The sequence below is a fragment of the Symphalangus syndactylus genome, chromosome 15 (assembly GCF_028878055.3).
Source record: "Symphalangus syndactylus isolate Jambi chromosome 15, NHGRI_mSymSyn1-v2.1_pri, whole genome shotgun sequence".
Classification (NCBI taxonomy): domain Eukaryota; kingdom Metazoa; phylum Chordata; class Mammalia; order Primates; family Hylobatidae; genus Symphalangus; species Symphalangus syndactylus.
The window spans coordinates 25,267,666-25,291,678 of record NC_072437.2 but is presented as its reverse complement, the minus strand read 5'-3'; the positions used below and the strand labels follow the sequence as shown (position 1 = coordinate 25,291,678).

Below are 24,013 nucleotides of genomic sequence, written 5' to 3'. Positions count from 1 at the left end.
AAAGCTTTTTCAGGAAAAAATTTTGAAAGGAAAAATTATTTGCTTTTGGAAATATTTCAGTTGAAAATGTTATTAAAAGCATGTCTGATCTCTTTATTTTTAAAATCTACTTTGTGAAATCACAAAATCACTGAACTTCAAAGCTGCCTGAGCCAAACAGGCTTCAGTAAATGAGCATTTAAAACATCTGAAACTTAGTTTATCTTACATTTACACTCAGGAACAAAATAATAAGCTATTTTAATCACCAATAGTAAGAAGATGTCTCTATATCTAAATGGCTGAAGATTTTACTCTTAAGGGATTCCATGCTCACGTCATCTATTCTAGTCGCTGCAGAGATAGGAAAATAATAAACACATTAATAAACACTTTTTAATTCTGAGGAAGATATATGTATATATAGGTATATACTCTCATATACATATAAAAACAGAAATTACTATCTTACAGATAGTGAAATGAGAGCATATTAGTTACCTGACTTTTTGAGGTATTAAAAGTTTCTTTAATGGTTTAAGAGTCAAAGTATTCTGCCAATAAAAATGCAATATACATGTCAGTATACATTAGCCCAAACACACAGAATGTATAACAACAAGATTGAACCCTAATGTAAACTATGGACCTTGGGTAATAAGGATCTGTCAAGGGAGGTTCATCAACAGATATACATGTACCACACTAGTGAGGGATGTTGATAACAAGGGAGGCTATTTATGTGTAGGGGAAGGGGGGCATATGAGAAATCTCTGTACTTTGTGTCCAATTTTGCTATGAACTTATAACTACTCTAAAAATTTAAGTCTACTTTTAAAAAAGAAAAAAATATACTATTACTAGATGCAAAATTATTATTTCAAAGAAATCTAGGTAAAAAGAAAACTAAATTTTGGGGGGGGGTGACGGGGGAGACAAGGCCTCTCTCCATCACTCCGGCTGGAGTGCAGTGGTACAAACACAGCTCAAACTCCTGGGTTCAAGTGATCCTCCGCCTCAGTCTCACAAATGCTGGGATTACAGGTGTCAGCCACCACACCTGGCCAATTTATTTTATTTTTTTTTTATTTCTCTTTTTTAGAAACAGGGTCTTGCTATACTGCCCAGGCTAGTTTCTGACTCCTGGGCTCAAGTAATCAATCCTCTGGCCTTGGGCCTTCCAAGTAGCTGCTACTACAGATGCACACCACCATGCCCAGCTAACAATTTTGATTTCTTCTTGATGAGAATGCAATATCCAAACATGACTAATTATATGAGGTATCTTATAATAAAGTATTAAAACCTTATATTTTTGGAAACAGATGCTTAGAATGGTTTCTATTAAAACATACTTTCAAATTTAATATTCAGATTTACTAACCCAGTGAAGCATTCACACTTAACCATTACCATTAAAAAATAATAAACTTTACAATGTGTGTACATAAATACAAATCTTACAAGTTAAAATTTACACATCACCTACCTGTTTGCTTATAAATTGCTAATTCTTTTACGGTTTCCAAAAACTGCCAAAATTTTTCATTACTTTCTTCTGCCATAAATTCACTATTAAAAAAATAAAAGTAATCAGTTAGCAGATGGAATTTAAAATGGTTTAGACACTATCAACTGTACTCAAGAACCAAATTGTATCTATGGCAAAAACAAAAACCCCTAAAAATTAATGTCAAATTACTAATTTCCATTTATTATAACACTGGAAAAACACACACTGACTATTCTTACCTGAGATATCATTCTCAACTATAAACATATAATCACGTCAGGAAATGGCTTCAGGAGAAATTACTTTTGGCTTTTCCTTGTTATTAGCAATAATTAAAAAATTGATAGTTTATTCTATCTTGCCATATGAAATGCCACTGAGAAATACAAAAATGATAATTAAGATAGAACATTATATAAAGGTAAAAAGTAGAAAAAAAAGACCACCTGTTTTTCATAAACAAAAATTGGTTCTATAAATATTTTATAGAAGTTATATTATCTATTGCCTTTACTTGTGTAGAAAATCTTTTTTACTATTTAAAACAGAAAAGATCTTAATTTTAAAAATAGGAAATCAGTGTACTGCACTATGTCTTCGGCCATAAAGCCCAATGAAATTTCCATGGTATTTAAGAAAAAATGGCCAAAGCCATTTAAAGCCTTTCGGAAATAATGAAATAAATGAAAGATTTAGTTCTGCACAGAACAAAACACTGGACAGCTAAAACAAATAAAGTTGGCCGGGCGTGGTGGCTCACGCTTGTAATCCCAGCACTTCGGGAGGCCGAGGCGGGCAGATCACGAGGTCAGGAGATCGAGACCACGGTGAAACCCCGTCTCTACTAAAAAATACAAAAACTTAGCCGGGCGTGGTGGCGGGCGCCTGTAGTCCCAGCTACTCGGAGAGGCTGAGGCAGGAGAATGGTGTGAACCCGGGAGGCGGAGCTTGCAGTGAGCCGAGACTGCGCCACTGCACTCCAGCCTGGGCAATAGAGCGAGACCCCGTCTCAAAAAAAAAAAAAAAAAAAGAAAAAAAGAAAAAAATAATAAAGTTAACTATTTAAGCTAGAAACAAAACAGCCACCAAACAGATGGTGCTGATTACTTGTTATTGCCCACCTTACCTTTCTCTCTAGGCTTGGTAAACTTAAACTAATGCTTAAAATAAATGGAAAGTATTGAGAACATCCACAACACATACAGACTAACTAATTCTTGTGAGTCTGACATGGCCACTAAAAAGGAAAAAGGAAGTCAGAAAGACTGATTAATTCAACATAAACACAACAAGCATAGGAATTTAGAGTAATAAGTAACTTCAAATCAACACTTGGCAAGACTTAACTGATTTGACCAAACAGCTATAGACATGCTCACATACTGTGCAACCACAGGTAAAAGACTTCTTCCAACTACCAGAATCTGTACATCTACCTAAGTCTGATCCTTCAAAGTGATCGCCTTAAGAAAGTGTTCCAGCTAATAAGGAAAGTGAAGGACCTTTTCAAGGAGAACTACAAATCGCTGTTCAAGGAAATCAGAGAGGACACAAATGGAAAAACATTCCATGCTCATGGATAGGAAGAATCAATTCTGTGAAAATGGCCATACTGCCCAAAGTAATTTATAGATTCAATGCTATTCCTAGTAAACTGATGGCAGCAGTGACCCGTCTAGAGTGGCCGCTGCAAAAACACCAGCTGCAGCAAGGGAGACATGGTCAGGGTTGTGTACTCCATGGAGCTGGTGGGAGCAGGGAACAGGTGGAAGCCCCACCCACTTCTGAGTTGGCAGGGTGGAGGGCCCACACTCCCCAGGCGCAGCTGTCCGGACCTAGACATCCCTGTGCTCTTGGGGGCTGAAGGCAGGTAGGAGCCCATGCTTCCTCCTGAGTTGGCGGGGTGGGAGCCCTGCACTCCCTGGGTGCAGCTGCAACCACCCAGCTGCAGCTGTGGACCAAGGCATCCCTGAACTCTCAGGGGCCTGCAAAGCCCCCTATCCCACCACAGGCTTGAAAGTGCCTGCTCCTGCTTCCTGGCCTCTCCCTGCTCCCAATCCCTGCTCCAATTTCAGAGCAAAGTTGCACCTGAGCCTAGAAGCTGTCACAACCTGGCTTGGTGTGCATGTGTTTGGGGTAGTGCTGACATGCCAGCCCCCTACCACCTCAACCCCCTCCAGACTTTGGGCACCAATGGGCATGGGAGGGAGGCCGAGAGGGGCCTGGGGGCAGCTTGGCACAGGTCTGAAAGGTGCCCATGACGCAAACAGCCTGGGTGCCATGGACACGGTAGATGGCAGGTTAATGGTGGCAGGGAGCAGATGGGCAAAAAGGGATGGGTCCCCGGTGAAGCCCCACCTTCAAGCTAAGGACAACCTGAAGCCTGGGGGCTGGGCTACCTCTTCCACGGACTGCAGTGAGAACTTACGGTGTTTTTGTCCCAGCCTATCCAGGGCCTCCCATGGACCAATCAGCAACACCCCCCAACCCCCACCCCCCCCCATCTGAAGCCCATAAAAACCCGACTCAGCCAAACTCAGGCAGATAATGAGATGACCTGCCTGTGGATAGGAACTACGCATTCCAGGTGTCCTCTCCCAGACATCGGGATGACCTGACTGCAGGTGGAAGCTAGCCACTCCATTTCTCCTCTCTGCTGAGGGCTGCAGACTCCACAGAATGACCTGCCTATGAAAAGGAGCTACCCACTCCAGGTCTCCTCTCTATGACAGCTGCACTCATCAGGACGACCTGCCAGCAGAAAGGAGCTACCAACTTCAGTTCTCCTGAGAGCTGTACCGTCTCTCAATAAAGCACCTCTTTGCCTTGCTCACCTTCCAGTTGTCTACATGCCTCATTCTTCCTGAACATGCAACAAGAACTTGGAACTCACCAAATGGCAGGACTGAAAGAGCTGTAACACAAACAGGGCTGAAACACGTACCCCACTCATCACATTGCAGGCAATGAAAAGGACAGAAGAGCTGCAGCCCTTTGGGGAGCCCAGACCTACAGGCTCCCTGAGCCAGAGCTGTGACACTCTCTTTAGGGCTGTGTGGTTCCTGGTATCTCCAAGCTTCCAGGTGCCACTGCATTCCACCACAGTGCCTGCGGTGGAAGCCGCCTGCAGTGGAAGCCACCTGCAGTATGCCTGGTCGAGCCACAGTCTTGTACAAAGCTGGCGCCTGTGCAAGTACCCGGAGCTGCCCACCCCACTGCACCTGCCACTCTTGGCTGTGCGCCGTGGCCAGACCCTGTGCTTGCCCACACACTCACCGCCACCCTGCACCTGGCTCGCCCTTGGCAGGTGTGGGATCCAGGCCAGTAACACAAGCCGAGCATAGCCTGCCAGGCCGAGTGGACAAAATGAGCACGGCAGGCCCCAGCAAAACTCGGGCAAAGGTGCTACCAGCCATACAGGTTTCCGACTGGCAAAGCCAAAACCCTTATCACAGGATCCTTATCCTGTGACAAAACTACCATTGACATTCTTCACAGAGTTAGAAAATACGAAAAAGAGCCCAAATAGCCAAGACAGTCCGAAGCAAAAAGAACAAAGCTGGAGGCATCATGCTACCTAACTTCAAACTATACTACAAGGTTACAGTAACCAATATAGCATGCTACTTGTACAAGGACATACACATAGATCAATACAACAGAATAGAAAACTCAGAAATAAGACTGCACACCTACAAGCATCTGATCTTTGACAAACCTGACAAAAACAAGCAATGAAAGGATTCCCTATTTAATAAATGGTTCTGGGAGAACTGGCTAGCCATATGCAGAAAACTGAAACTGGACCCCTTCCTTACACCTTATACAAAAATTAACTCAAGATGAATTAGAGACTTAAATGTAAAACCTAAAATTATAAGAAAATCTAAGCAATACAATTCAGGACATAGACACAAGCAACGATTTCATGACGAAAATGCCAAGAGCAATTGCAACAAAAGCAAAAACTGACAAATGGGATCTATTTAAACTAAAGACTTTCTGCACAACAAAAACTATCACCAGAGTGAACAGACAGCCTACAGAATGGGAGAAAATTTCTGCAATGTATCCACCTGACAAAGGTCTCATATGCAAAGTCTATAAGGAACTTCAACAAATTTACAAGAAAAAAACAAACGACCCCATTAAAAAGTGGGCAAAGGAAATGAACAGACACATCAAAATAAAACATTCATGCGGCCAACAAACATGAAAAAAAGCTCCACATCACTGATCATTAGAGAAATGCAAATCAAAACCACAATGAGATACCATCTCACACCAGTCAGAATGGTGATTATTAAGAAGTCAAGAAACAACAGATGCTGGCAAGGTTGTGGAGAAAAAAACGCTTTTACACTGTTGGTGGGAATGTAAATTAGTTCAACCATTGTAGAAGACAGTGTGGCAATTCCTCAAAGATCTAGAGGCAGAAATACCATTTGACCCAGCAATCCCATTACTGGGTGTATACCCAAAGGAATATAAATCATATTATGAACATACATGCACACATATGTCCACTGCAGCACTATTTACAATAGCAAAGACATGGAATCAACCTATATCCCCATCAATGAGAAATTGAATAAAGAAAATGTGGTATATATACACTACAGAATACTATGCAGCCATAAAAATGAACAAGGTCATGTCCTTTGCAGAAACATGGATGGAGCTGGAAGCCATTATCCTTAGCAAACTAACGCAGAGACAGAAAACCAAACACCACATGTTTTCACTTACAAGTGGGAGCTGAATGATGAGAACACATGGACACACAGGGGGTAACGAGACATACTGGAGTCTGTTGGAAAGGTGCAAGGGGACGGAGAGCATCAAGAAGAAAGTTAATGGATGCTGGCCTTCATACCTAGGTGATAGTTTGATCTGTGCAGCAAACCACCATGGCACACATTTACCTATGTAACAAACCTGCACATCCTGCATGTGTACCCTGGAACTTAAAAGTTCAAGTTAAAAAAAAAAGTATTCACTTAAAGTTATTCCCCCAATACATCACTGCTCTAAGCACTTTTGGAACTCTTCTGGAATCTCAGAGGCCATTTACTGGTAACTCATTATTAATCACTGAGGAGCAAACATCCTTGAGACCATCTAAACCACTTCTGCACCTGGTAAAAGGTAAGATATTACCTTTGAACAACGTTTTTGTTCGTTTGCTTAAGACAGCATCTCCCTTTGTCACACTGGCTGGAGTGCAGTGGTGCAAACATGGCTTACTTGAGCCTGGGAGGTCTCAGGCGATCCTCCCACTGCAGCCGCACAAGTAGCTGAGACTACAGGCACATGCCACCATGCCCAGTTCACTCTTCTGGACAAAGTTTTTGTAAAGGTAACAAACTGGCATTTCTAATTGTTCACTTGCCTTATAAAATATATGGCTCAAAATAAGTGTATTTCTTCAAAAAATTCTGCCCAGAGAAAACAGTTATTTCTACAAAGGGTGTTTGTATACGCACTAAAGAGTTTGACAGTAATTATAAGTGGAATTTCAAAAATATTTTCAGTCAGATCAACACAAGTAGAATAACTGCAGTTCAGATGTACAAATTAAGGTATGCATATTGTAAAATGCTAGCCTCTTCAGCCTATAACCACCTCTAGCCAGAGTCTTCCTCTGTCGCCCAGGCTGGAGTGCAGTGGCACAATCTTGACTCCCTGCAACCTTCACCTCCCTGGTTCAAACAATTCTCCTGCCTCAGCCTCCTGAGTAGCTAGGATTATAGGCATGTGCCACCACACGCAGCTATTTTTTGTATTTTTAGTAGAGACAGGGTTTCACCATGTTGGCTAGGCTGGTCTCGAATTCCTGACCTCATGATCTGCCCGCCTCGGCCTCCCCAAGTGCTGGGATTACAGGCCTGAGCCACTGCGCTTGGCTGCACATTTTACTATATTATAAATTTCTTTATACAGGGGACACACCTTATTCATCTTTGTTTCCTACATAGGACTATACTCAAGTTATGCACTCAAATTTCCAGGATGAACTAAAAAATATCTGTGTGTGTGTGTGTGTGTGTGTGTATGCATTTATAGATTTTGGTTGAGAAGCTCAATTTTTGGATTTAAAGCATTATTCTTAGAAATTTCCCTTACTTGCTCCCACATTATTTTCCTTAAGTTCCTATCTGCTCAGCCCCTTCAACCTATTCAATGCTCTTCAATTCTTCTACTTCCACACTTACTCTTCTCAATCTCTTTGATTTTCCTACAACTTTAAGAGAAACATAAACAAATTGAAGGAAAGCAGAATAATGAACTATATAAAATGAATTTTTTGAAGTGCAGTGGTTGAAGAAACTACAGGCTTTTGGCCCGCTATTCTCACACAATGTGTCACACACAGAAACAGATTTGGTTCTGAAAGAGAGGATCAGTAGATAAAAGGTATAGAAAGATTTTAGTTTATATAATAAAGGACCTCCTAGAATTTTGATTTGTTCACAACAAAACAATAAGGCACATGAGGTAACACTGAGCATCCTCTCTGGATTTTCCAAGGACAAATTAGTTTCCAGAAGTAAGGTATATTGTAGAGGTAATTCTGATGGTGGCTTAAAGTATACCTTTCCCCATAAAAAGTACCTTTTGTTGAATTAGCATTATTGAGTACCTAACTTTTGTGCACTGTGCCTTGGCAAAATAAACATGAATAAAAAACAGTTTTGTCTCTGAAGCTCACCTTTTAACAACAGAGATTAGCATATATGATACCTTACAATAAGGATTATTACAGAAATACTGGCCAAATGTTATGAGAGAATAATAGAAAGTTATTAATTTTGTCATGGGAAAGTATCAGACAAGATAGAATAATACGGTATGCCCACAAGTAAGGTATCAATGAGGAAGACTGTAACAGAACGATATATTACTATCCTAGGGCTACCACACCACTACCCAAGGATCCTCTACACATCTTTCCTGGATAACACCATGTTTATACTGGGCTTCTGCTGAGATAGTCGAGTGGATTCATGAATCACAGGTCTAACCTATTCAGCAAGAGAAATTTATTCTCTCATAGTTCTGGAGACCAAAAGTCTGAAGTCAAGGTTTGAGCAGAGTTAATGCAAAAGATTCTAAAAGCTGCCCTTTTTTTGTTGGGGGCATCATTCAAGCCACCCTCTAGCCCCCAAAAGCCCCCAAAATCCACCTCCCCTACATAAAATATATTTCCCCTTGCCAACAACCTCCAAAAACTCAACCAATTACAGCATCAATTCTAAGTCCAAAATCTCATGTAAATATCATCAACTTCATTTACAAGTATTATCATCTAAATCATGTATGGGTGAGACTCTGGGTATGATCCATCCTGGGGTAAAATTCTCCCCTGTCCACCTGTGAAACTAGAAAACAAGTTATGTTTCCAAAATGCAATGGTGAGACAGGCATAGGATGGACACTCTAATTCCCAAAGGAAAAAAACAGAAGGAATAAAGGGGTCACTGGTCACAGGCAAGTTCAAAATGCAGCAGGGCAAATTTCCATTATGTTTCAAAGCCTGAGAATAACTCTCTGTGGCCTGATGCTTCACCCTCTGTGCTGCCTGCCATGGTTCTGCCTGCAGAGTTATTCTTTCTTTCTTGAAAGGGCAGCACAGTGTTTACAGCCAAGTAGCTCTATTAGTCCATTTCCTGCCTACAGAATTTTGCAAGTCCAACAGCCTTCTTTCGTTTTGTCTTGTCTGTCTCTTTTGGTCCAAGCTGATAGTGTTTCTAATACATTCCACAAAACTTTGTAAGACTATTGTATATTTCACCAAGAGCCACATCATTACACGGATCCTCCCCAGATCCTTCCTGGATATCCCCATCTTCTTTATACCAAGCTTCTGGGGAGATGGTTGAGGGGACCCATGAATCACATGCTTAACCTGTTCAGCAAAAGGTTGTCCTGCCAGGTTCCTGTCTTTCTCTCCAGAGCACACATTCCCAACACTGAGTTTCCTAGTTGTAGCACCCTTTACAATCTGGATAGGCTGAGAACCTCCAAAATCATCAAGTGTTGGTTCCTTTTTCCTTACCTGTTCCTTTTTAAATTTATCTCTTTCTTCTCTCATTTTAATATAAGCAGCGAGGAGAAACAAAGCAGCACTTTAAACACTGCTTGGAAATCTTCTCAGCTCATATCCAAGTTCACCACTTTCAAGATGTTTTCCACAAACTGTAGAAAACAAGTCAGCCAGTATCGTATCACTACATAACAAGGGTTACCTTTCTTCTAGATTCCAATATAGTGTCTCTCATTTCCTCCCAAGCCATGGCCAGAACAGACTTCAATGTTCATATTTCTACTGGAATTCTCTTCAGGATGATATAAATATTCTCTATGATGAGAGAAGTTTTTTCAACTATGCCCTTTAATCTCTTCTAAGCCCTCAGCAGAATCACCCTTAATGTCCAGATTTCTGCAGTCTCCTCAAGGCAGTCTAGGCTTTTAATACCAAACTTCTCAAAATTATTCTAGCCTCTGCCCAACTCCACAGCTACTTCTACATTTTGAAGTATTTGTTACAGCAGCACCCAACTTTTTGGTCCAAAATCTGTGTTAGTTTCGTAGATCTGTTTAACAAATTATGAAAAATTTGGTGACTTAAAACAGAAACTTATTCTCTCACAATTCTGGAGGCCAGAAGTCCAAAATCAAGGTGTTGGCAGGGCTGTGCTCCCTCTGAAGGCTCTAAGGGAGACTGTTCCATCCTGGTGGCTTCAGCTGTTCCTTGGCTTGAGGCTGCCTAACTCCAATCTCTAACTTCACATGGCCTTCTCCTTTTTGCCTGTGTCTTCTCTGCTTCTGTCTCTTAAAATGACATTGGATTTGGGGCCCATCTAGATAATCCAAGATGATCTCATCTCAAGATCCTTACTTACATTAACAAAGCCATTTTTCCAAATAAGGTAACATTCACAGGTTCTGGGAGTTAGGATGTGGACATATCTTTTTAAGACCAGCATTCAACCTACTACAGATGCCCCTTGACTTAGATGGGGTTACCTCCCAATAAACCCATTAAGTTGGGTTTATTAAGTATTAAGTTGCAAATACTGTAAGTAAAAAATGCATTTAATACCCTGGTAAACCCATAGTAAAGTCAAAAAATCCTAAATTGAACCATGATAAGTTGGGGACAATTTGTACAAGTGATGAGGTTTGTAAATCAGACTGGGGCTAGACTGTCAAGGACCTTAAGGAGGATCACACAGCAGTTCCAACTCTAAGACTCTTGAGGCAAATGTAAAGCCAGATACTGTAACAAGCAGTCTAAGGCTGGAAAAACTTAGACTGATTTGGAGCTAAGTGTGAGATCAGATCTAAGCAAACAGTTAAATGCTGGGGAAAGGATACAGGAAGGGGATCAAAATTAAGCTAGAATCAGGTATTAAATAAAAATCGTTTTAGCCTCCCACTCAAATGGACAGAGCAGCAGGTGGAGTCTTGCATTCTGAACTTTTGCTCCAAAACTGCTGCAGGAATAAATCAGAAAAGCCAAGAGAACCCATAGACCCTCTGAAGGAAGTGGATTGCTCCTGTAGGACCTGGGAAATACCCCAAATACTCTGAGTACCCAAACTGTGAGAGTGGGAAAGGTGGATTGTCTGCCCCTGAAAACACACCCTCACTGGGTGTATATCACTGGAGAAGATTCTGACCTTACCTGGGGCTGAGTCAATTTAGAGAGCCAAGCAAAATACAAGGGTAGAGGAAGCAGTGAGAAAAGCCCTGTGGGCTCTCTGGGTCCCCTAGGAAGCTATTTCTGCCTTGCCTCACAGGGGTCCTCCGGTAGGGCTGCCAGAGGTACTGGGAAGAGGCCACAGGGAGAAGGAAACCTCCAGCTGAACCTTGTAACAATTCCAACCGAACAAGAAATCTCCTGGCCAGAACTTGGGAGAGGGCATGAATCTGGTGTGCAAACTCCACAGGTGGGGAAGCATGAGAGCCCTATTTGCATTTGCAGCTGGGAGGCTGGTAGCTTGGGGCAAGTTCTCAGCCCTGCTCGCCCACCGCCTGGAAACAGACTCAGTGCTGTTGGGTGGGGCACAGAGGGAGTGAGACTGGCCTTTTGGGTTGCATGGGAGCTGGGTGAGGCCTGTGACTGTAGGCCTTCCCCCACTTCCCTGATAACCTGCATGACAAAGCAGAGGTAGCCATAATCCTCCTGGGAATATAATTCCATTGACCTAGGAATCCCACCCCCATCCCCCACAGCAGTCGCAACAAGACCCACCCAAGGACAGTCTGAGCCCAGACATGCCCTAGCCATGCCCCTATATGATGGTCCTTCCCTACTCACCACGGTAGCTGAAGACAAAGGGCATATACTCTTGGGAGTTCTAGGGCCCACCCACTGCCTGATCCTCCCCATACTACCACAGCTGATGCTCTCTTGAAAGGGCCACCTCCCTGCAGAATGCCAACCAGCACAAAAATAGTGCATTAAACAACAAAAAGTAAGGACCCTCAGAGAGTCCATTTCACCCCCCTGCCACCTCCAGCAGAGCAGGTGCTGGTATCCACAGCTAAGAGACCCATAGACAGTTCAGATCATAGGACTCTGTGCAAACAATTCCTAGTACCAGCCTGGAGCCTGTTAGACCCAGTAGGTGGCTAGATCCAGAAGAGAGAGAACAATCTCTACAGCTCGGCTCTCAGGAAGCCACATCTGTAGGAAAAGGAGAGTACGACATCAAGGGAACACCCCATGGGACAAAAGAATCTGAACAACAGCCTTCAGCCCTAGACCTTCCCTCTGACAGAGCCTATCCAAATGAGAAGGAACCAGAAAACCAACTCTAGTACTATGACAAAACAAGGTTCTTTCACACCCCCCAAAAAAATTACACTCACTCACCAGCAATAGATCCAAACTAAGATGAAAGGCCTGATTTACCTGAAAAGAATTCAGACAGTCAGTTATTAAGCTAATCAAGGAGGCACCAGAGAAAGGCAAAGTCCAATTTAAGGAAATAAAAAAAAAGATACAAGAAATGAGGGGAGAAAACTTCAGTGAAATAGCATAAATAAGAACAATCAAAACTTCAGGAAACAATGGACACACTTATAGAAATGTAAAATGCTCTATAGAGTTTCAGCAATAGAATCGAATAAGCAGAAGAAAGAACTTCAGAGCTTGAGGACAAGGTTTTCAAATTAACCCAATACAACAAAGACAAAGAAAAAAAGAATAAGAAAACATGAACAAAGCCTCCAAGAAATCTGGATTATGTTAAATGACCAAACCTAAGAATAATCAGTATTCCTGAGGAAGAAGAGAAATCTAAAAGTTTGGAAAACATATTTGGGGGAATAATTGAGGAAAACTTCCCCACCCTTTCTAGAGACCTAGACATCCAAATACAAGAAGCTCAAAGAACACCTGGGAAATTCAACACAAAAAGATCATTGCCTAGGCACATAGTCATCAGGTTATCCAAAGTTAAGAAAAAGGAAAGAATCTTAAAAGCTGTGAGGCAAAAACACCAGGTAACTAATCTATAAAGGAAAACCTATCAGATTAACAGCAGATTTCTCAGCAGAAACCCTACAAGCTAGAAGGGATTGGGGCCCTATCTTCTGCCTCTTAAACAAAACAATTATCAGTCAAGAATTTCGTACCTAGTGGCCAGGCACGGTGGCTCACGCCTGTAATCCCAGCACTTTGGGAGGCCGAGGCGGGCGGATCACGAGGTCAGGAGATCGAGACCATCCTGGCTAACACAGTGAAACCCCATCTCTACTAAAAATACAAAAAATTAGCCGGGCGAGGTGGCGGGCAACTATAGTCCCAGCTACTCAGGAGGCTGAGGCAGGAGAATGGCGTGAACCCCAGGGGGCGGAGCCTGCAGTGAGCTGAGATCGCGCCACTGCACTCAAGCCTGGGCGACAGCGAGACTCTGTCTCAAAAAAAAAAAAAAAAAAAAAAAAAAAAGAATTTCGTACCTAGCAAAACTAATCTTCATAAATGAAGGAAACATACAGTCTTTTCCAGACAAAAAAATGCTGACAGAATTTGCCACTACCAATCCAGCACCACAAGAACTGCTAAAAGGAGCTCTAAATCTTGAAACAAATCATGGGAATAAATCAAAACAGAACCTCTTTAAAACATAAATCTCACAGGACCTATAAAACAAAAATACAATAAAAAAAACAAGGTATACAGGCAACAAATAGCACAATGAATAGAATGGTACCTCACATCTCAGTACTAACACTGAATGTAAAGGGCCTAGATGCTCCACTTAAAAGATACAGAATTGCAGAATGGATAAGAATTCAACAACCAACTATCTGCTGTCTTCAAGAGACTTACCTATCACCTAAGGACTCACATAAACCTAAGGTAAAGGGGTAGAAAAAGATATTCCATGCAAATGGACACCAAAAGCGAACAAGAGTAGCTATTCGTATATGAGATAAAACGAACATTAAAGCAACAGCAGTTAAAAAAAGACAAAGAGGGACATTATATAATGATAAAAGGCCTTGTCCAACAGGGAAATATTACAATCTGAAATATATATGCAACAATGGAGCTCCCAAATTTATAAATTACTACTAGACTTAAGAAATGAGATACACAGTAACAAAATAATAGTAGGGGACTTCAATACTCCACTGATAGCACTAGACAGGTCATCAAGACAGACAGTCAACAAAGAAACAATGGATTGAAACTATACCCTGGAAAAAATGGACTTAACAGATATTTACAGAACATTCTACCCAACAACCACAGAATATACATTCTAATCATCATCAGTGCATGAAACTTTTTCCAAGGTAGAACACTGATAGGCCACAAATCAAACCTCAATAAATTTAAGAAAACTTACATTATATCAAACACTCTCTCAGACCACAGTGGAATAAAACTGAAAATCAACCCCAAAAGGAACCTTTAAAACCATGCAAATACATGGAAATTAAATAACCTTCTCCTGAATAAGTCAACAATGACATCAAGATGGAAATTAAAAATGTTTTCAAACTGAACAACAACAGTGACACAACCTATCAAAACCTCTGGGATACAGCAAAGGTTCTGCTAAGAGGAAAGTTCATAGCCCCAAATGCCTACATCAGAAAGTCTGAAGGTGTACAGACAATCTAAGGTTACACCTCAAGGAACTAAAGAAACAGAACAAACCAAACCCAATCCCAGCAGAAGAAGTGAAATAATCAAGATTAGAGCAGAACTAAATGAAATTGAAACCAACAAAAAATACAAAAGATAAATGAAACAAAAAGCTGGTTCTTTGAAAAGATAAATAACATTAATAGACCATTAGCAAGATTAACCAAGAAGAAAAAAGAGAAAACCCAAATAAGCTCAATTAGAAATGAAATGGGAGCTATTACAACTGACACCACAGAAATGCAAAAGATCATTCAAGGCTACCATGAACAACTTTATGTGCAAAAACTAGAAAACCTAGAGAGATGGATAAATTCCTGGAAAGATACAACCCTCCTAGCTTAAATCAGGAAGAATTAGATACCCCGAAGAGATCAATAACAAGCAGCGAGATTAAAATTGTAATAAAAAATTATCAACATAAAAAAGTCCAGGACCAGACATATTCACAGCCAAATTCTACCAGACATTCAAAGAATTCTTACAAATCCTATTGACCCTATTCCACAAGAGAGAGAAAGTGGGAATCCTCCTGAAATCATTCTATGAAGCCAGTATCACCCTAATACCAAAACCAGGAGAAAAACATAACCAAAAAAGGAAACTACAGATCAATATCCCTGATGAACATAGATGCAAAAATCCTTAACAATATACTAGCTAACCGAATCCAACAACGTATCAAAAAGATAATCCACCATTATGAAGTGGGTTTCATAACAGGGATGGTTTAATATAGGCAAGTCAATAAATGTGATACACCAGATAAACAGAAAAACAAAAATTACATGATCATCTCAATAGACGCAGAAAAAGCATTCGACAAAATCCAGCACCGCTTTATGATTAAAACGCTCAAGAAAATCGGCATACAAGGGACATACCTCAATGTAATAAAAGCCATCTATGACAAACCCACAGCCAACATAATACTAAATGGGGAAAAGTTTAAAGCATTCCCTCTGAGAACTGGAACAACACAAGGATGCCCACTCTCACCACTTCTATTCAACACAGTAATGGAAGTCCTAGTCAGAACAATCAGACAAGAGAAAGAAATAAAGGGCATCCAAATCAGTAAAGAGGAAGTCAAACTGTCGCTGTTAACTGATGATGCGATTATATACCTAGAAAACCCTAAAGACTCCTCCAAAAAGCTCCAAGAACTGATAAAAGAATTCAGCAAAGTTTCCAGATAGAAAATTAATGTACACAAATCAGTAGCTCTCTTATATACCAACAGCAACCAAACTGAGAATCTAATCAAGAACTCAACCCCTTTTACAATAGCTCCAACAAAAATAAAATGCTTAGGAATATACCTAACAAAGGAGGTGAAAGACCTCTACAAGGAAAACTACAAAACACTGCTGAAAGAAATCATAGACAACACAAACAAATGGAACCATATCCCATGCTCATGGATGGGTAGAATCAATACTGTGAAAATGACCATACTGCCAAAAGCAATCTACAAATTCAATGCAATTCCCATTAAAATACCACCATCATTCTTCACAAAACTAGAAAAAAAATCCTAAAACTCACATGGAACCAAAAAAGAGCCCAAACAGCCAAAGCAAGATTAAGCAAAAAGAACAAATCTGGAGGAATCTCATTAGCTGATTTTAAACTATACTACAAAACCATAGTCTCCAAAACAGCATGGTACTGGAGTAAAAACAGGCACATAGACCAATGGAACGTAATAGAGAATCCAGAAATAAACCCAAATACTTACAGCCAACTGACCTTCAAGAAAGCAAACAAAAACAAAGTGGGGAAAGGACACTCTATTCAAAAAAATGGTGCTGGGATACTTGGCAATCCACATGTAGAAGAATGAAACTGGATTCTTATCTCTCGCATTATGCAAAAATCAACTCAAGATGGATCAAGGACTTAGGAAAGACCTGAAACTATAAAAATTCTAGAAAATTACATCAGAAAAACCCTTTTAGACATTGGCTTAGGCAAGGATTTCATGACCAAGAACCCCAAAGCAAATGCAATAAAAACAAAGATAAATAGGAGAGAAGTTCCAAGATGGCTGAATAGGAACAGCTCCTAGCATGAGCGACGCAGAAGAAGGGTGATTTCTGCATTTCCAACTGAGATGCCAGGTTCATCTCATTGGGACTTGTGGGACAGTGGGTACAGGGCAGTGGGTGCAGCCCACAGAGCGTGAGCCGAAGCAGGGCAAGGGCATCGCCTCACCCAGGAAGCGCAAGGGGTCGGGGAATTCCCTTTCCTAGCCAAGGGAAGCCATGACAGATGGCACCTGGAAAATTGGGTCACTCCTACCCTAATACTGCACTTTTCCAACGGTCTTAGGAAATGGCACACCAGGAGATTATATCCCACACCTGGCTTGAAGAGTCCCACGCCCATGGAGCCTCCCTCATTGCTAGCACAGCAGTCTCAGATCAAACTGCAAGGCAGCAGTGAGGCTGGGGGAGGGGCGCCTGCCATTGCTGAGGTTTGAGTAGGTAAACAAAGCAGTCAGGAAGCTTGAGCTGGGTAGAGCCCACCCGCAGCTCAAGGAGGCCTGCCTGCCTCTGTAGACTCCACCTCTGGGGCGCAGGGCATAGCTGAACAAAACACAGCAGAAACTTCGGCAGACTTAAACGTCCCTGTCTGACAGCTTTGAAGAGAGTAGTGCTTCTCCCAGCACAGAGTTTGAGATCTGAGAACAGACAGACTGCCTCCTCAAGTGGGTCCCTGACACCCGAGTAGCCTAACGGGGAGGCACTTCCCAGTAGCGGCCGACTGACACCTCATACAGCCGGGTGCCCCTCCGAGACGAAGCTTCCAGAGGAACAATAAGATAGCAACATTTGCTGTTCTGCAATATTTGCTGTTCTGCAGCCTCCACTGCAGACACCCAGGCAACCAGGGTCTGGAGTGGACCTCCAGCAAACTCCAACACACCTGCAGCTGAGGGTCCTGACTGTTAGAAGGAAAACTAACAAACACAAAGGACAGCCACACTATAACCCCATCTGTACGTCACCATCAGCAAAGACCAAAGGTAGATAAAACCACAAAGATGGGGAGAAACCAGAGCAGAAAAGCTGCAAATTCTAAAAATCAGAGCGCCTCTTCTCCTCCAAAGGAACGGAGCTCCTTGCTATGTGTGAGAGACACACATAAGCTCAAAATAAAGGGATGGAGGAAGATCTACCAAGCAAATGGAAAACAAAAAAAAGCAGGGGTTGCAATCCTAGACTCTGATAAAACAGACTTTAAACCAACAAAGATCAAAAGAGACAAAGAAGGCCATTACATAATGGTAAAGGGATCAATTCAACAAGAAGAGCTAACTATCATAAATACATATGCACCCAATTCAGGAGCACCTAGATTCGTAAAGCAAGTCCTTAGAGACCTACAAAGAGATTTAGACTCCCACACAATAATAATGGGAGACTTTAATACCCCACTGTCAACAGCAGACAGATCAACGAGACAGAAAGTTAACAAGGATACCCAGGAATTGAACTCAGCTCTGCACCAAGTGGACCTAACAGACATCTACAGAACTCTCCACCCCAAATCAACAGAATATACATTCTTCTCAGCACCACATTGCACTATTCCAAAATTGACCACATAGTTGGAAGTAAAGGACTCCTCAGCAAATGTAAAAGAACAGAAATTACAACAAACTGTCTCTCAGACCACAGCAATCAAACTAGAACTCAAGATTAAGAAACTCACTCAAAACCAATCAACTACATGAAAACTGAACAACCTGCTCCTGAATGACTACTGGGTACATAACGAAATGAAGGCAGAAATAAAGATGTTCTTTGAAACCAATAAGAACAAAGACACAACATACCAGAATCTCTGGGACACATTTAAAGCAGTGTGTAGAGGGAAATTTATAGCACTAAATGCCCACAAGAGAAAGCAGGAAAGATCTAAAATTGACACCCTAACATCACAATTAAAAGAACTACAGAAGCAGGAGCAACCACATTCAAAAGCTAGCAGAAGGCAAGAAATAACTAAGATCAGAGCAGAACTGAAGAAGATAGAGACACAAAAAACCATTCAAAAAAAAATCAATGAATTCAGGAGCTGGTTTTTTGAAAAGATCAACAAAACTGATAGACCGCTAGCAAGACTAATAAAGAAAAAAAGACAGAAGAATCAAATAGATGCAATAAAAAATGATAAAAGGGATATCACCACCAATCCCACAGAAATACAAACCAATCAGAGAATACTATAAACACCTCTATGCAAATAAACTAGAAAATCTAGAAGAAATGGATAAATTCCTGTACACATACACCCGCCCAAGACTAAACCAGGAAGAACTTGAATCCCTGAATATACCAATAACAGGCTCTGAAATTGAGGCAATAATAGCCTACCAACCAAAAAAAGTCCAGGACCAGACGGATTCACAGCCAAATTGTACCAAAGGTACAAAGAGGAGCTGGTACCATTCCTTCTGAAATTATTCCAATCAATACAAAAAAAGGGAATCCTCCCTAACTCATTTTACGAGGCCAGCTTCATCCTGATACCAAAGCCTGGCAGAGACACAACAAAAAAAGGGAATTTTAGACCAATATCCCTGATGAACATCAATGCAAAAACCTCAATAAAAGACTGGCAAACTGAATCCAGCAGCACCTCAAAAAGCTTATGCACCATGATCAAGTGGGCTTCATCCCTGGAATGCAAGGCTGTTTCAACATATGCAAATCAATAAACATAATCCATCATATAAACAGAACCAAAGACAAAAACCACATGATTATCTCAATAGATGCAGAAAAGGCCTTTGACAAAATTCAACAGCCCTTCATGCTAAAAACTCTCAAATTAGGTATTGATGGGATGTATCTCAAAATAATAAGAGCTATTTATGACAAACCCACAGCCAATATCATACTGAATGGGGAAAATCTGGAAGCATTCCCTTTGAAAACTGGCACAAGACAAGGATGCCCTCTCTCACCACTCCTATTCAACATAGTGTTGGAAGTTCTGGCCAGGGCAATCAGGCAGGAGAAAGAAATAAAGGGTATTCAATTAGGAAAAGAGGAAGTCAAATTGTCCCTGTTTACAGATGACATGATTGTATATTTAGAAAACCCCATCATCTCAGCCCAAAATCTCCTTAAGCTGATAAGCAACTTCAGCAAAGTCTCAGGATACAAAATCAATGTGCAAAAATCACAAGCATTCCTCTATACCAATAACAGACAAACAGAGAGCCAAATCATGAGTGAACTCCCATTTACAATTGCTTCAAAGAGAATAAAATACCTAGGAATCCAACTTACAAGGGATGTGAAGGACCTCTTCAAAGAGAACTACAAACCACTGCTAAACGATATAAAAGAGGATACAAATGGAAGAACATTCCATGCTCATGGATAGGAAGAACCAATATTGTGAAAACGGCCATACTGCCCAAGGTAATTTATAGATTCAATGCCATCCCCATCAAGCTACCAAGGACTTTCTTCACAGAATTGGAAAAAACTACTTTAAAGTTCATATGGAACCAAAAAAGAGCCCGCATTGCCAAGACAATCCTAAGCCAAAAGAACAAAGCGTGAAGTCAGACATCAGTCACGCTACCTGACTTCAAACTATACTACAAGGCTACAGTAACCAAACCAGCATGGTACTGGTACCAAAATAGAGATATAAACCAATGGAACAGAACAGAGCTCTCAGAAATAATACCACACATCTACAACCATCTGATCTTTGACAAACCTGACAAAAACAAGAAATGGGGAAAGGATTCCCTATTTAATAAATGGTGCTGGAAAAACTGGCTAGCCATATGTAGAAAGCTGAAACTGGATCCCTTCCTTACACCTTATACAAAAATTAATTCAAGATGGATTAGACTTAAATGTTAGACCTAAAACCATAAAAACCCTAGAAGAAAACCTAGGCAATACCATTCAGGACATAGGCATGGGCAAGGACTTCATGTCTAAATCACCAAAAGCAATGTCAACAAAAGCCAAAACTGACAAATGGCATCTAATTAAACTAAAGAGCTTCTCCACAGCAAAAGAAACTACCATCAGAGTGAACAGGCAACCTACAGAATGGGAGAAAATTTTTGCAATCTACCCATCTGACAAAGGGCTAATATCCAGAATCTACAAAGAACTTAAATTTACAAGAAAAAATCAAACAACCCCATCAAAAAGTGGGCAAAGGATATGAACAGACACTTCTCAAAAGAAGACATTTATGCAACCAACAGACACATGAAAAAATTCTCATCATCACTGGCCATCAGAGAAATGGAAATTAAAACCACAATGAGATACCATCTCACACCAGTTAGAATGGCCATCATTAAAAAGTCAGGAAACAACAGGTGCTGGAGAGCATTTGGAGAAATAGGGACACTTTGACACTGTTGGTGGGACTGTAAACTAGTTCAACCATTGTGGAAGACACTAGATCCTCAAGGATCTAGAACTAGAAATACCATTTGACCCAGCCATCCCATTACTGGGTATATACCCAAAGGATTATAAATCATGCTGCTATAAAGACACATGCACATGTATGTTTATTGTGGCACTATTCACAATAGCAAAGACTTGGAACCAACCCAAATGTCCATCAATGATAGACTGGATTAAGAAATGTGGCACATATACACCACGGAATACTATGCAGCCATAAAAAAGGATGAGTTCATGTCCTTTGTTGGGACATGGACGAAGCTGGAAACCATCATTCTCCACAAACTATCGCAAGGACAGAAAACCAAACACCGCATGTTCTCACTCATAGGTGGGAACTGAACAATGAGAACACTTGGACACACAATGGGGAACATCACACACCAGGGCCTGTCATGGGGTTGGGGGTGGGGGAAATAGCATTAGGAGATACACCTAATGTAAATGATGAGTTAATGGGTGCAGCACACCAACATGGCACATGTATATCTATGTACCTGCACGTTGTGTACATGTACCCTAGAACTTAAAGTATAATAATAAAAAAAAATAGCTGGGACTTAATTAAACTAAAGAGCTTTTGCACGGCAAGAGGAATAGTCAGCAGAGTAAACAGACAACCCACAAAATGGGAGAAAATCTTCACAATCTATACATCTGACAGAGGATTAATATCCAGAATCTACAAGGAACTCAAATCAGCAGGAAAAAAAAAAAGTCCCATCAAAAAGTGGGCTAAGAACATGAATAAACAATTCTCAAAAGATATATAAATGGCTAACATGAAAAAATGCTCAACATACTAATGATCAGGGAAACACAAATCAAAACCACAATGCGATACCACCTTACTCCTGCAAGAATGGCCATAATAAAAAAAATAAAAATAAATAATCGATGTTGGCATGGATGCAGCAAACAGGGAACACTTTTACACTGCTGGTGGGAATGTAAACTAGTATAACCACTATGGAAAACAGTGTGAGGAGTCCTCAAAGTACTAAGAGTAGGTCTACCATTTGATCCAGCAATTCCACTACTAGGTATCTACCCAGAGGAAAAGAAGTCATATGAAAAAGATAGTTGCACATGTATGTTTATAGCAGCACAATTCACAAGTGCAAAACTGTGGAACCAATCCAAACACCCATCAATCAACAAGTGGATAAACTGTGGCATATATATGATAGAATACTATTCAGCCATAAAAAGGAATCAATTAATGGCATTCACAGCAACCTGGATGAGATTAGAGACTATTATTCTAAGTGAAGTAAGTCAGGAATGGAAAACCAAATATAGTATGTTCTCACTGATATGTGGGAACTAAGCTATGAGGATGCAAAGGCATAAGAATGACACAATGGACTTTGGGGACTCGGGGGAAAGGTTGGGAAGGGAGTGAGGGAAAAAAGACTACAAATTGGGTGCAGTGTATATACTGATGGGGTGATGGGTGTACCAAAATCTCAGAAATCACCACTGAAGAACTTACATAACCAAACACCACTTGTTACCCAATAAACTATAGAAATGAAAAAAAATTAACTGTTTTAGCATCAAATACATGCAACTTATGTGGAGTGATGGAGTCTCTTTTTAGGGACACACACTGTTGCTGTGGTGAACAGTCATTAAGTCATTGGTGTAAATCTTCATTTTTGCTAAGAGAAAGAACTTTCTAATTTTACTCAACTAGAATACTAAGGGGCAAAATGCAATAGCTACAAGTTTTGTTCTGCAGAGTAAATGATAGGTCATGAACTAATTCCGCTGGAAGAGATTCAGGAAAAATATTACCTTGCAGGAAGCTGCCCTCCCCATAGCAAGCCTAGGAGCTGATGGTATGATGTCATCATTACGAAACTAGGTACTTTAAGCACTGTCTGAACAGAACTGCCTACCCTAGTGCAAGCTCTTGCGTTAAGTGCCACGCGTAAATGCTAACACATCCCAACATATTAAAGCAGAGCAGGGAAGCTTTAAAAACTGTAGGTAAAGTAAGACTGAGGGGGAAAGGAACTGCAAGTGAGTGCTGCACGGGAACCGAGAAGCCGCCCCAGGTCGGGAAGGAAGGAGGTGGTGATGCTCAGGGCCAGAGCGAAGGCGTCTGGAGAAGCCGGGTGGGAGCCAGACACCCGCTGCCGGCACGAAGAAAGAGCGGCTGAGGGTGGCAGCGCGCCCACACCCGCCCGGACGAGGGCCCGGCCCGCACCCACCTTGCCTCCAGCAGCAGCGGGGTCTCTGGCCACTTCGCGGCCAAGTGGGCCGTCACCGACTTGGACGCGGCGACCGTCCCGGCGCCGAGCTGCGAAAGCCACAGCGCCGTGGAGCCTAGTAGCAGCCGCACCACGTTCGTGGCTTTCGCTGGCGCCATGGCACGGAGAGAAACGCGCGAGTCCCTCGGACCCGGTACCCACAGTCTGTGGCCGCCACTCTTCGGCCGGCTCTTCCAGGCGCGCGGCTGCCCACTTCCGGTGCGGGGAGCTCGAGTCCGTTACTGGGTGCCGGGTCCAGGCCGGCGCATGCGTGTCCCGCTCCGGAGCGGTTTAGTGGGTGCGGCCTCGGGAGCCCTCGCCAGCCGGACACTGGGCCACGTCCCAGCCGCCGGGGCGGCGCCGGATTGCTGAGCGGCGTCACAGATGCTCCCGCGGGTCCATTCCCCGGACCTTGGGTTCTCCGACAGAGGCCTTGAGACACGGGGCGGGAAGCTGGCTCTCCAGACCGAACTAGGGCTGGCTGGAGTGGCCAAAATCTGAAAGCAAAGTCAGGATCACTTGCATATTGTCCACCTTTTACATAGGAGGAAAATAAGGCCTGTAAAAGTTGAAGTCCCCACCCCACGCAGTTCTCAAGTGTTACTACAGGTTGGACTCACCCGGGAGA

General features: G+C 41.8%; 1 protein-coding gene across 8 annotated transcripts in view; it reads right to left on the bottom strand.

Moving 5' to 3' along the window:
- LOC129464103 (UDP-glucose:glycoprotein glucosyltransferase 2) overlaps positions 1-23,691 on the bottom strand; it is a 264,841-nt gene extending 241,150 nt beyond the window's left edge. For 2 of the 8 annotated variants that reach the window (XM_055245062.2, XM_055245064.2), the window contains exons 1-2: positions 23,347-23,681; positions 1,469-1,551 (exon numbers count right to left, since the gene is read on the bottom strand). In XM_055245062.2, the coding sequence (XP_055101037.1) occupies positions 1,469-1,551; positions 23,347-23,504 (241 nt within the window). In that variant the 5' untranslated portion in view covers positions 23,505-23,681. Of the gene's footprint in view, positions 1-1,468; positions 1,552-1,731; positions 1,864-23,346 lie in introns of those variants that run through there. The other 6 variants (XR_008651434.2, XM_055245067.2, XM_055245066.2 and 3 more) reach the window with 6 other exon arrangements.
- Positions 23,692-24,013: the final 322 nt, after the last annotated feature.